Below are 14,300 nucleotides of genomic sequence, written 5' to 3'. Positions count from 1 at the left end.
TAAATTAAGTTTCACCTGTACTTAATACTTTATCATATTATTTCACATAACTTCAACTAATTTAATTTTACATTTGGAAAACTAAAGTTCAAGCTTTAAGGAGTATTTATCAGCATTCACCAGCATGTTAAAAGAGGGATGTTTACCTGCTCAGCATATCAGCCATGATATCCAGTGCCTCCAGTTGAACAGACACATCTTCCTGCTTGGCTATAGCACTAGTGAGACGCCCTGTGATCTTTTTGCAAACATTAGCTGCTAATGCAGAACCTGAAAGGACAACAAAACCTCAGCATTTTCATAATATTTAAAATTGAGTTTTTAACACCAGAGATCATGTTTGTGACTACAGAAAGCAACCTAATCTCAGCATAAAGAAGCTTTTCCCACCCAACAAAACAAGCCTGAACAGTCAGTTTGTTTGCTAATGTCATGTTTGCTCTGCATTAGAGCTAAAAGACTATTTATGTACAAACATACTGAGGAGAGCTTCTTGTCCCAGAAGGTATACATAACAGAAAGGACACTGCTTTTGGTAGGGCAAGCAATGGAAAATGAAGGCCAAGACAAGTCTAGAGCAATAAATGAAAGGCTTATGGGTAAAAATGTAGAAATAAACTATATGGTAAGGAGAAGCACAGAAGAGCCATCTCTAAAGAATGGCTGCATAAAGAAAAAGCAAAATAAAATTATTTTGCACAAGAAGCTTCTTAAGTAATAAGTACTTGAAATACTGCTGAAACGTTTGAGAAAGGGAGAAAAAAGGTAGACCCAAAGTATTTTAAAATACAAGAAAAAATGTCTTTACAACAACTCTATAGTTCCCCCTTCCTCAAACTGTCTAACGTTGTTTCAAGTAATTATGAGAAGGAACTCACATCATGGTAACGACACAGTCAGCATTCATCTTCACATGCATGAAATTTTTTTAGTCACACTTTGGGAATTTCAATGTGAAATTAATACCATTCCAACCTATGTTAAGTTTGGTTTCCATATATTATGGCTAATTCTTAACTATGACTAAAACTAAAACATAACAATTGGACAGTCAAATGTCTTACCACAAAGGCTAAGAAAAAAGGCAACAATCTATGTTTGAGTTGAGAGAAAGAAATAACATGTTTATTTTTATATTAGGAATGTTAATGATATTGAAAGATTTTGCTGCGTTTTTGTTTGAGCTTTACCTCCACCCAAAAATCTCCTTACGTTTTGTGTAGGCAATTGAAAGTGTAAAAGCTTTTTAAATTGTAAAAGCAATTTACTTAAAATTAGTTGCTTATGTAAAGTTTATGCATCTCACTACTGCTTGATAAAAGAGAGAATTACAAGTTGACTTTCAAAAGGGATATCAAAAACAGAGTTCTTTTTTTTAAGAGACCTCATTCTCTAAAACTGTCATTTCCAAAGCCTTTTTAATCACTCCTCTATTCTCATCCCTACGCTATGATATCTGAAAAGCACTTGAATAAAAAGTAATGCCATTAAGTGATGAGCTGTTCAACATTAATATCTCTTTTGGAGGAAAGACTGCCTTCATTTAAACCTGCAGGTAAGCATTTCAGTAATTCACAAGGTACTTTCAAAACACTTCCCAGAAATTGAGACGAGAAATCAGATAGTTAGAGAAAAATACCTAAGTTGTAATCCATTTTAAAGTGTACTATTAATCAAAAAGCAAGATGAGATTTAGCTATTACAACAGCCCAGAAAAGTTCCACCAGGCAATTATTAAAATAGAAGCTTTCACACTCAACTTGTTATAGCGAAGTTCATATACTCTAAGTTTGTTTTCCACATTAATGCAAACCTTCAGTAAAACAAAAAAAGTTTTTAAACTTGTGAAGTAAAATCTAGCAATACAGAGAAGAAGAAACTAAAAGGATATTTGTGCCATACATTTTTCCCCTAACAGAAATTAGTTCCAATGCTAAAGGAACTGAATCCCCTTCATTAAAAGACCAGGCTTTTGTATTTTTTTGAATTAGTGAATTACACAACTGGATAAATCCTTGAGTACAAAATGCCTTACCACTGGAAGCTGGGGGGAGTTCTCCAATCACAGTTTTAAGACCAATGCTTGAAATGTCACGTAACTGTTCTTTGTCTGAGAGCATGTTTGTACAGAGGGTATCTACAATGGTCTCCACTTGATACTCCTTCACTTTACTCACCAAAGGTCCTAGGCTGTATAAAGAGAAGAAAAGTATTAAATCTGCAACCCTAAATAAAACATGTCATTTTATTTCAGTATTTTGCATTCAAGTCACAAACTTAAGGTTCGGTTTGGTGGCAATACAAAGCAGAATTTTAAAATCTGAAAACCTCCAGCTGGTTGGGTTGATAACCCATCTCCATAAACCTAGTAACAAAATGCTCAATTAGTACCTGGTTTTTATCTGGTGCTGGAAACGGCTTTTGCATGACTTTACTGCTTCAGTCTCAAAACCAGAGTCCCTCTTACTTCTCATTTAAAGACAACATTTATAACAAAAATTACCTAGCCAGAGCCATCAGTTCACCTGCTTGACCATCAGTGCTTGCTTACTCCGCAGGCAAGTAAGGAACATTCTTAATTACTGCATCTTTATTCTCTACTGAGACTCCTTCTATACCTTAGAGTGCCTTCCTTATTAGAATGCAAATGCTAAAATAAAAAACAGTGATATGGCATGTCCTCCTTCACAGAGACTACAAGCACCACATACATGCAGCACAGTTAAACTTCCTCTTTCCTCTCAATTGTGAATTTTTAGTTATTCTGACCATTTTGAGAATTGCAACGATTCTTTGTCAAATGCTCTCAAATTGTTCAAAATACTAAAACTTCAGATGTCCTAGTAAAGTCTAGTCCATTGCTAAGAAATATAGCATCCTTCACCACCTTTCTAGCCCTATCACCAACTTCCAGCATCTCTCCATCCTTAATGTTCTATTCCAAAAGGGAAGTTATAAAAAACCCCCAAGCCTTTTACTGCCTGTGTCTTCCCATTCACCTGTTAAAAACCTCTGTAACAACTCCAAGAACTTACTCTTTTTTCCACTACCCTTCCAACTTCTCACTGCAAATATGCTTATTTAGTTTCTCCCTATTTTAAAACACCTGCCCTTAGACAAGGCATCTGAGAAATGGGAAATTTATTTGGAAATATTTTAAATTACCAAATATTTTAATCTAACTCAACTCCCTCAAACATACATTAATAATTAATACCTCGAGTTCTGAAAAAAGTGTTACAAGCTGTCCATCAAAAAACAGTACAGTTAACCTATACATACAGTAACCACCCTGAAAGACAAAGCTTCCTTGTTTCAAAAGCTTTCATTCTCTGTACGTTGATCTTGCCATCTACTCTCTGTTTAATTTTCTGTGGTGACATCCATAATATCACTACCCAATTCAAGAAAGCATGCTTATTAATAAGACATCAACATCAGATGTGAGATGTGACATGAAGTTCTAACACATTTAGGTTCTGCACTGACCCCGACAGAAGTGAGGACAGGAAGACAAGTTGCTGTGAGCAACTGTCACACAAAAGGAAAAGGAATGTATTGACACAAGAACAGAGACAGAAGTAGCAAGGGCTATCTACAGAAAAAGTAGGAATTGTGACTTGGAAGTGTAGCCCATCAGCAGAATTAACAAAAACACAGGTGTACCTCCAGAAAACTATTATTTATTTTCTCTTCCACCTGCATCAAAGGGATAATGAGTAGCATTCTGACTTGGTCTTGTGCACAGACCATCCCCTACTTGTTTTGCAGCTGTTCCAGATGTCCCACCAAGAAAATCCTACAGCCTGATTTTCAGTACCTCAATGTTTTTCCTCCTATGAAACACACTTCGAGTTAAATTCACCATCAAATTCAACTTCAGCCATAGCGAGAGACCACAGAAGATTTTCAAGGGATTTTACATGTATGCTCTCAGTGTAAACTTTGAAGAGCTGTAAAGTGTGAGGATTTTAAGTGAGCCCTTTGTATCAAAACAATCTGGGTAAGATTTCCTATGTGTGCTTCATCTACATAGTGAGTAACAGAGTGAACCTTGCTATTGAACTCTTCACACAAATTCATATTAAAATCTGGGGGGTTTGCCAGTACCTTTGATGGTGATTCTTTAAGCAGCCTAACCACCCATTCATGACATAAGGCAGGGTCCAAATTTTGTATCTGGCCTTCAACTTTGTATGTAATGTACACAGTCAACCTCTCTATAAATCAGTACTACAAAACTGAAACATATGGAAATCATTGTATGAACAAATGCAGGAAAAGAAGCATCTTAAAGACAATCACATACTGTTTAGGACTACATTAGAATGTACTGCCTCCCTATACCCTTTAGCTTTTTCCAAACTGAACTTTAACACTGTATGCACCTGCTTTTCATTAAAGTTTATTCTATCAAAGCTAATTGAAACTAAAATGATGTCTATTGGATCAATAAATACTATTGTTGGAGAGTTCAAGTCAAACTGAAACCTTAGGAGAAAAATGAATGAATTTATCCAAACAAGACTAAGATCAAGAAAGCAAAGTTTAGAATTTCAAATATATGCCACCATTCACTACCAATATGTCAGACTTTTGAGACTACTTTGATTTAGGACCATATGGTCACAACCTTGCTGAAACATAGAAGCACACGGAAGTATTACAAGCAGATGATGAAATTATTTGTAAAACAGATTAACATAATTAACAATAAAACAACTTCCAACTGGAAGTATTTCCCTAGTTCAACTCCTTGTCAAGTGCAAAGGGAGTATGCTGTCCAAAGACAGACTGTTTTCCCATGCTTAGGAAAAAAAAATAAATTTGAAAAGTTAGATATTAGAAAGAGGTTCTTCACCCAGACGGTGGTTGGGCACTGGAACAGGCTCCCCAGGGGAGTGGTCACAGCACCAAGCCTGACAGAGTTCTAGAGGTGTTTGGACAATATTCTCAGGCACATGGGGTGACTCTTGGGGATGGTCCTGAGCAGGGCCAGGAGTTGGACTCAATGATCTTTGTGCGTCCCTTCCAAATCAGTATATTCCGTGATTCTGTGATACTCTGTTTTAATATATTCATTTCCACTACAGTTTTCATTGATTTGAAATAAATAGCAATTATCAAACTTTTAAAACTGTTCAGTTACGAGCTAGTATGATACACAAGGGTAAATATTTTTCCCTCCTCCCCAAAGCCAGCCCTTCAAAGCACTTTAAAAAACAAAACAAGCTCAAGACACTAGGAAAAAAGTGGGAGGAGAAATTCCAATTTCATACATTTGATTGTACAATGTAATAATGGAGTTGACAGGTCATGGTACAGAACTAAACTCTGATTAACAAATATGAGTATGCAGCACTAGTAAAATTAATAAATTCAATACATCTTATTCTAATTGCACTAGATTACTGGAAAGAAACTATCTGGATTCAAAGTAGTTCCTTTCAGACCCAGTGGTTATAGCAGAGGGAAAAAATGTTTTGGTTTTATTTCATAAGATTTTGAAAATTAGTCTGAATTAAGAGCAAATTTCATAATAAAAAAAGTGCAGGCCTTAAGTAAACTGCACAAAACTAGAGGAGGGAGGAATGATCTATAGGCAAACAGATATTCTGCCCAAGCTAGTAAGATACTAAGCTCTCAGTGAAGGCTATTATTCTAACAGTAGATGGTTCAAAATCCAAATTAAGTTATGCCACTCAGTCTAAAACTTACTTTATGCTTAGTACTTAAATCATCTAATTCCCACAGTATTGTATTACAAAAACACACAAGTGTATTAAGACAGAAAAATCACTCGAGTCTTTATCAAATGGAGAGTTCCTTTCTTAATTTATATGTAATGGGAGACAAGCACAAAATCCAAGATGACACTGAAACATTTTTGGTTAGTTGGTTTGTTTTACTTGAAATGGCTCCAGAGCTTTAAGTCTAACTCTCCAAGAACACAGCTGGGCCCTGGGTTCACTACTAGCTAATAAAACTGTCAGCCAGGCAGTTGTGAGGGAACACATAGGTCACAGATCACTACTCAGAAGAAAAGGCTCAAGGCTGTGGCATTCAGCATAAAGGCAGTGAAGTTAGTTCAGGAGCTTAGTACTGTACTCACCATGAGTACAGTACTCTCACCCCACACACTTACTACCTTGCTGGTACTATTGAGGAAAAGACAAACTCCTGCATTACTTTGACAGTGGAGACCTAAGGATGCGCAGCTTCATTCCCAAGTGCTGCTAACCATATTTAATGTGCCTTGGCACCTTGGACAATACTGAATTAACTTTTGAATGTATAGTCAAACTTGACAACAACTTTTTTCATTCTGGTCAATTTGACAATCCCCACATCTGGTCAGAGCAAATTCCTTTTGAGAGGCCATGGGGAAAAATAGGAACAGTTTGGTCAAACCTAACTTAGAAGCGCCTACACGGTAAATTCGAAACCACATGATCCAAGTTCCTCTGAAACTCACTTTTCTCATCAGTCTCAGAGCATCAAACTTTCCATTCTTCCTGCTACAAAGGCTCCCAAACGCACTCTGAGCTCTTCACACCTTTCACACTTCCTGCTTCAGAGGTTCTCTCAGTCATTCCAAAGCCATCCCTCACCACCATACAGCTCACACCACAGAACAACTGTTGCATGCAATCTGATCACCCATTTTCTCCACTCTCGAAAAAAAACCCCAGTGTTCTGACAGCTCAAACTAAACTGTTAGAGTGGTTGGAGGGAGCAAGACTGGAGGACTAGGCTCAGATTCAGAAGACTTCAAATCAGTAATTCCAGATGGACTCAAAAGGGCCGAGATCTATGATCTTCACTCTTGGATAGCTAGCAGTCATGCCTCTATGCAGCGGGACAAACCCAAAACACATCTTTCATTCAAAAACCTGTTGTATGTACCCCACTGCTGCTGCCCTTCTTTCACAAGTCCAAGAATTCACAATGGCAAGGGCTAATTTTCATTTAAAAATGGCCAGCAGAAGCAAAAGGCAACAAGCAAGACACGCAGACAGAGGAGGACACGGACAAGCAAGCCTCTCTATTCACACACTATGCATGACTTACAGTATGATAGTGACCAGAGTAAGGTTCAAAGTTTTGGCATGGTCTGTCACCATGTCAGGCAAACTTAGGAGCTTCTCTTCCAATGGCCATGCTCATAATGCCTTACTCCCATGAGCTCAGAACACTGTTTGCACTTGAGGCACAGCATGTAGATTAATGCCCAGGAATATGCAATCCCCAAAGCAATCACATCTAGCACTCTTCCTGCCTTCCTTCACAAACTGTAACCTGCTTGGTTTCTTTCTTTCCTCGCCCACCCTACTTGTGTGGCAACACCTGCTGAAAATACTGGCAATGTGTGTGTGGGGCTGGGGAGAGGGGAAGAAAGCAGCAAAGGCAAAGCATATTTACCAAAACCATGCACTGAAACATCACTTACAACTAACTCAGTTCTGTTAATGCAAAAAACTTGGAACTAATTTGATATTAGTCAAACTAGGCCACAGGCATATGAAATTGACACATTATGATCACACCAACGCCACAAATTTAGGAAGTTTGCAATTTACTCATTTTGCAGAGTATTTTATGGAGATATAGAGATAACTTTAAAATAAAAACACGAGAACAACTATGGGTCAATGCTTCTAGAAGATATAGCATATGGGTAATCTCAAGAGGACTGTTAATTGAGATACTGACTGGTATGTGATCAAAGGCATAAAAAGAAGCCCTTTAAGTGCACAGAAATGAAGATGTAATGGAATGTTTTCTCACTTGCTTCAGCAAAACCTGCAGAGATTAACGGTTCTGACAGAGCACCCTTCATTAAAAGCAGACAAATCTCAGGCCTTAACCAGACACTGCCCTTTAATTTAGGAAAAGGGTACTGTACTGGATTCTTTAGATTCCATTAAACCATCTCCACAGCTTCTAAACCCCTGAGAGCAGGGGTTTAGAGGACCATATCCACAATCCAATCTGGTCATTTTACTGCTTTGATAATGTTAAATTAATAATGCAATGTTATTAAAATAATTTTTACCACTGATACTGATAAAGACCTTTTCCCTCTAACAGATAAACTCCTGATAAACCTGTACACAAGCATTTGCGAACACACAGATTCTTACCCAGAATTACCTCTGAGATACAAATACATCAAGCCATCCCTGGCTGCAGTTGAAACGTTTTCTCCAGTTGTTCAAAAAGCTCACAGCTTTCTCCACAACTCGATTTCACTCTTCAGCCAAGCTCTCCCATCACAGTGATTCACTGACACATCTATGTATACAGCTTCTCTTCAAATACACTCCACTGTCAGTCAGTGGCTACTCACAGTGCTGTTACACTCATCTACCCTCGGAGTATAGTAAATTGTTTTGCAAGCAGCACAAGCATAAATCAACTAGAATAGAAACCCAAACAATTCCAAGCTACAATGACTGTCCACAGCCACAGAAATTCCCTGGGTGTTTCAGTCAACAGGCTATGGTATACAAGGTTAGAATCTGTATAAACCATTTCTCATCCGTAAGGCTGTCTGCTCCAATAGAAATACTGCAAATAGAAGCACTAGGAAAGACAACAAGCACATGTACAATTACGGAAGCAAATTCAAATAAATCTGAGTAACACTATCCTTTCAAAAATATTCAAAACCTGCAGAATAGCAATCCTAAAGGTTTGCTTTTGATCAATATGGAAAGAGTTTGCTATCTGGTTGGTGAAATTCCAGGTGGCAATGTCATCCCTCCTCTAATGGCCAGAAAGGTCACGTCTTCTGCTTTTTGCAATTTACAAATGCTTGTGCAACCCTACAAAAATACAACTTCCACATCCTAGAGACCTGCAGCTGACACCATCTTTTTATACACTGACTGTGACACATCAGAAGCAGGTCACCACCAAAAAACTCTTGGTTCCTAAGTGAAAGCATCTCAAGTTATAGGTAAGGACTTACTTTAAACATGAACTGTTGAACAACTCCTAAATACTTTAAATTTAAATATGTTTATTCTTCAAATGTAACCTATAAGTAACTAATCACAGACAAGGCCAGTCAATTACATTCATCTCAATTAAGTATAGAAACACTTTTTTGCTAATGTTTTAAAGATGACCAAACCACTTTAATGACATTCAGACAAACACCATACATTAATAATAATGGCCCATCTTCGCGAACGAAGATTTGGGGAAAGGTCTTTTACCTTTCCAGCCTGCGCAATGGATTTTTTAGGTGAGACACAGCCTGCGCTGAACTGAGCCCACCCTTTAATCCTAAGGTTCATCTGCCGGGGCCAAGCAAGCTTGGACAATGGCAGTGAGGTCCTCAGGACGTAGGTTTGTTTAGAGTATCCTTCTCATAGATGGATGGCCTCACAGGGCTAACGGGTTCCATCTGCCCGGGAGGGACTGGGAATCGAACCCGTGGTCGCAGCAGTGAAAGTCCTGCACGCTAACCACTAGGCCACCAGTTTCTAGAAAGTGTTAAACCATGTTTTTCCTGAATCAGCACCTTCAGTCCTATTTATTCAACCTATCAGTTCAATCAAGCAGACATGTCAATTGTGAAGTAAATTTTAAAAACAGATTGCCTCAAGCTTTTCTGGCCTTCAAAATCAGTAGATATCACTGGACATAGATATCACTAGGACATTAGTCCTAGATTACAAACTAAGCTTATCAGAAGTTGAAAATAAACTATAACCTTCTTTTATAAAATCAATTCTGACTACAAAGCTTTTGCACTTAAGTACGTATTTTACACACTTGAAGGCTGCTTTGGATATTGTTTTAAGTGCTCTTTGATCTTTTCCTTTTCACTAACCAATAATTTGTGTCCAGTTTCTCTCAGTCAAAAGGTCATTCAGCTGCCTACGAAAATAAACAATAACACGCTAGCTCCTTTAAGTTACAAACATTTGAAAATAAAGGTGTCCACGGTGTAGCTCTTTATCAGGAAGATGGACACCAACTCAATCAATTATAGTCTCAAGTTGGCATATTTTAATAGCTATCAAATAATCACATTTATTTACAGGGAAGAGTTAAAATTCACAAATAAAAAAAAAAGAAAACCAAAACATTATTCAAATCACCAGTATTGCATAATGTGCAGTAGTGTATTACCACAGCATCCAAAATGCTTTGAAGCTGCTCAACTGGATCAGCCACACAACAGTCAATACATGCATCATCCTGTTCACAGTAATGACTCAAGACTCACAGCACCAGGCAGTTACTTGTATTGAATCACTGCTCAGAGGAGTCACACTGGTAAATGCAGAGAAATTACAGTATCACAAGGGAGGAATCACTGAAAGTACTTTAATTCCCCCATGGACAGAGATATGTGAGTGCATCTGGGTTCTTACAGGTTACAGGAAATGTTTCACAGTGTGAATCAATAAAGATTTCTATGCATAGGTTTAAGTGGCAGAACAGCAAACCACAGAAAACTGCTCAAAAAGAGAAGCAGTTCATCCTTAAACTGCAATAATGAACTCATGAAACAATTAATGTAAAATTCGGGCCAACAGAACATTACCAATATTATCATCAAAGAAGAATAAGTCCACCCAACATAATATCTATGTTTAGACAAACTACACTGCTTGACTAATCCAGATGCAAATAATTCTAAAAAAAGCTACTGGCAGTGTAACTACTATTACCATAAGGTGTACACGATACCACGCTGTAAGAATGTACAATAGCGTTTTCTGTGGTGGCTAACTGTAAAACAGCCTGTGACTATCAGATGAAGCAAAAACCATTCCTGCAGAAAAAATGTAGACAACATGAACAGATTTAAAATTTTACATATAATTAACAAAAATAAGGTAAACAACCTGCAGTTACTGATGTAGGTTGCATCTACGGTCTACAAGAGAAGCTTGACAAATAAAACTCCTTTTGTAAGGTCAAAGATTAGAGCAGACTGACTTTTACTTCAGGAGTACTAAGGCAGCTCATTAATTTTCATTTTTATTCAGAAATGAACTGGACAATAATCTTGCAAGGTAGCTACCCAAATATCCACAAACTCAAAAACTGACTTCTGCTAAAGAACAACGTTTTATCCTGCCCACAACCAGTGTAATACAACTGTAAAGATCAGGAACAAAATCACTAGTGTGCTTTGTATAGATAAGAAAAAACAAGTTCATCAGCATTTTAACCAATAGAGCCCTCCCTACTCAAGCACCAGAAAAGACAAAACCAGGAACACTGCTTACTTGTTGCTACATTTGCCTAAAAATAAATAGTTTTATGGCTGCTCTGAGTTGTTTTAAATCTGCTGTGTTCAGTGACCTCAAGAATCAAACCTTGGAAAAGTGATCCTTACCTGCTCTGCCATTCAGAGCATTTACATTCATCTACCTGTAGAGGAAGCTCCCCTAACAAGCTGCAAAACTTTTCTCCCTTCCTCAAGAAAAATCTATCTCAAATACAGATTCAAAGGTACATTGGGTTGTCTTAAATCCTTTTTCTATAAGAGAGGGAATCTATTTTTCAATGGGTCATCAAGTACCAGTCTGATAAAAGTTACTGCTGATAGTCTCTAAAGTTTGTCACAGAATTTAAATTAAGAGAGATCTAAACAGTTTATGCTCTCCTCAGTTGAAAGTGCCAGAAAATCAGTAACAGAAATACACAAGAACACAAAATATTTAAAATCAAAAAAGTCAAGAAAAATATGCTGGCTGAACTTAACTTCCCAATGAATCAGGCTTACACTCAGTGCTGTAGTAGATGGAAGACTTCAGCTTGAACTGTTTCAAAGTAACTACAGCTTAATAGTATTCAGCCTCTCCCATCCTTCACCCTCACTAATGTTTCTACCAAAGCTCATCCGATGGTAGGAGAGCACTAAGCCAGAAGAAAACTAATTCCCCAAAGTAGTCTACAACAAAACTAGACGAGAAGCAGTGCAAGAAAAAGGACAAGGAGAACAAGAACAGCAGAGCTGCATTAGCTCAGACTGGCTTAAAACTGTCATGAACAATACTGTGAGTATAAGCTGCCTTAAGAAGAGAATACTCTTTTAGAGTGGTGGGGTTTTTTTTATCCAAAGCATATCTGCAAGTGATTGGGATGCAAGAACCAAAAAAAACCCCACAACTTGATAAGTTCCGCAATATATACCTTCAACACGAACATTCACAATTCGCCTGAAAATTTTTCCATGATGTTTCTTATCGCAGTAAAGTAAATTTAACACTGTTCCTTAACATTATTTGGATTCCTCGAAAACACTCCAAACTTGAAAGAGATCCTGCCACATTAATTAAATTTAAAAATTTTATCAGTATATCAAAGTAACTTTAAAAATTGAATAATTGTTAATAAAACTGGACATGTGCACACACACAGCCCTCTTTTTTCTCATCCTCTCCCCTCTGCAATCTTTCTTTAATGTTTTCAATACGCATTACTTGTACTTTAGATCCTAAATTCTAACATTGCCATTAAAGATTGTGGTGTATAAACTGTCTATGTGCATTAATCTTAACTTCATGAAAACTATAGGATGTACATTGAAAATGAGCACTGCATGTATGCCATAACATTACTTTTCCACAAAATGCTATTTCACACAAAGACAATTCTAAGCCTGAGCCAAGTTTCATAACAGTATACTCCTCTAATTGAGTACAAGCAATCTGTTTCAAAGCCATGGAACTTAAGCTGTACCACAAGGAACTCGAGACATTTGAGAAGTTTGAATTAAAACAAAACATATCATTTTGTGTTGTTTGTTAAAAAAAGGAGGAGGAGAAGACACATTTTAACAGCACTGCACCCCTGGTGAGAGTAGTGAAAAAGCAGTGACAATTATATTGCTAAATACTGCTAATATCAAACTTTGGCTTGAAACTTGACCTTCCTACACTAATTTCTCTGTGCAAGGTTTTGGTTACCATCACTTAAAATATTTCAGAAGCTGAAGCGAGCACTGCTTCTAAGTACCTAAGCAGAGGTGCACACAGGATTTGTCTGCTTTGGTAGCCTGACATGGCAAACTGTAAAGAATAACAAGCTGAAACAAACTCAGCTAGTCACAATGTGAAGCTTCTCAAGCTCTTATGTAGCAAACTTACTTCAATCCATGTCTCATGGAATACAGGTAGTGTAAACAGAATATAAAAAAACCTGAGCTCACAAACAAGAAACATTCTCAGAAACACTAGAACTTCTTAAGAGAGGCCCTCTTTCAAGGGCACAAAAAGTCAGAATGGCCAAGAACAGAAAGTCATAATAAATGTGGCACCTCTTCAAAGGGTGCTCTGGAAGTCACACCACATGTAAAACTAAATAAAGCGAGGACAAGAGGGTAGTGAAGCAACAGAAGTCTCTGAAATGAAAGTAACTGCACCCTGACCCCATAAAACATCTACAGTTCCTGTAAAGCCTGTAAAACCATTAACACAGTATTCTGAATGTTAGTGAAAAGGGAAGTTCCATATTTGCTAACCAAGACCATATCTTTACCTTTTTGTGTTTTCACCACTGCTTGAGAAGTACTCCAATACTACAATTCTTCCCCTACACATGATCTAACTTCTCACAAATACCAGTGTGGCGACTACCCCTGAATTGTAAGCTTTTTGTATCTATTTAGCATTCAAGAATTATCACCAAAGAACAAGTGTGTCACTCAAATACTTTCAGCAAGGCATGCAACTGCTATTTGCTGTCTGAAATCTCAAATGTTAAGCCCCAATGTCAACAAAAGATAGTTCTGTAAGAAACTACAATTAAGGCAAGTAACCTCTAAGAGCAAGGGTTCCTTTGTGGACATCAGTTTCACAATTATTTTGTGTAGCAGTGATAGTTTTTGAGTTTTTCAAAAGTACTTTATGTTGTTCAGTCATCATCAATTCTTCACATGACAGAAAAAGAATACCTACCATTTGACAGCCAAGTTTTGCACCTCACCATTCTTATCTTCCAGTAATTTCAAAATCATCTTCACCACCTTTCTTTCACTGTCATCATCCAGCTTGATAGAATCTTTCTGTAGTTCCGTCATCAAGTCATTAGTAGCCATAAACCTGACAAAAGATGGTCAGATAATTATTGTTAAAAGGACACAGGTTATTCACAGTGCTCAGGATTCAAGATTCTCAGTTTCCACCATTCATTATCAAATAAATCACTTTTAACATTGGATTACTGCTGTCTGTTTTGTGATGCAAGTAGCATTTATAGAATAGAAAGGAGAAAAATTGTATTTGAAAAGGACAATAACTTTGAGTTAGGTCATCATCTTTGTCTAA

The 14,300-nt window shown here is 37.3% G+C and overlaps 1 protein-coding gene across 1 annotated transcript in view; it reads right to left on the bottom strand.

Annotated features, from left to right (window-relative positions):
- The window catches only part of CAND1 (cullin associated and neddylation dissociated 1), a 33,329-nt gene that overhangs the window by 14,592 nt on the left and 4,437 nt on the right, over positions 1-14,300 (bottom strand). Inside the window, exons 2-4 of the mRNA XM_027679652.1 lie at positions 13,932-14,079; positions 2,036-2,190; positions 147-270 (exon numbers count right to left, since the gene is read on the bottom strand). Coding sequence (XP_027535453.1) covers positions 147-270; positions 2,036-2,190; positions 13,932-14,079 — 427 coding nt within the window. The remainder of the gene's footprint in view (positions 1-146; positions 271-2,035; positions 2,191-13,931; positions 14,080-14,300) is intronic.

The sequence above is a fragment of the Neopelma chrysocephalum genome, unplaced genomic scaffold (assembly GCF_003984885.1).
Source record: "Neopelma chrysocephalum unplaced genomic scaffold, ASM398488v2 Primary Assembly neopelma1_59, whole genome shotgun sequence".
In the NCBI taxonomy this organism is placed as follows: domain Eukaryota; kingdom Metazoa; phylum Chordata; class Aves; order Passeriformes; family Pipridae; genus Neopelma; species Neopelma chrysocephalum.
This window is presented reverse-complemented; position numbering and strand designations above follow the sequence as displayed.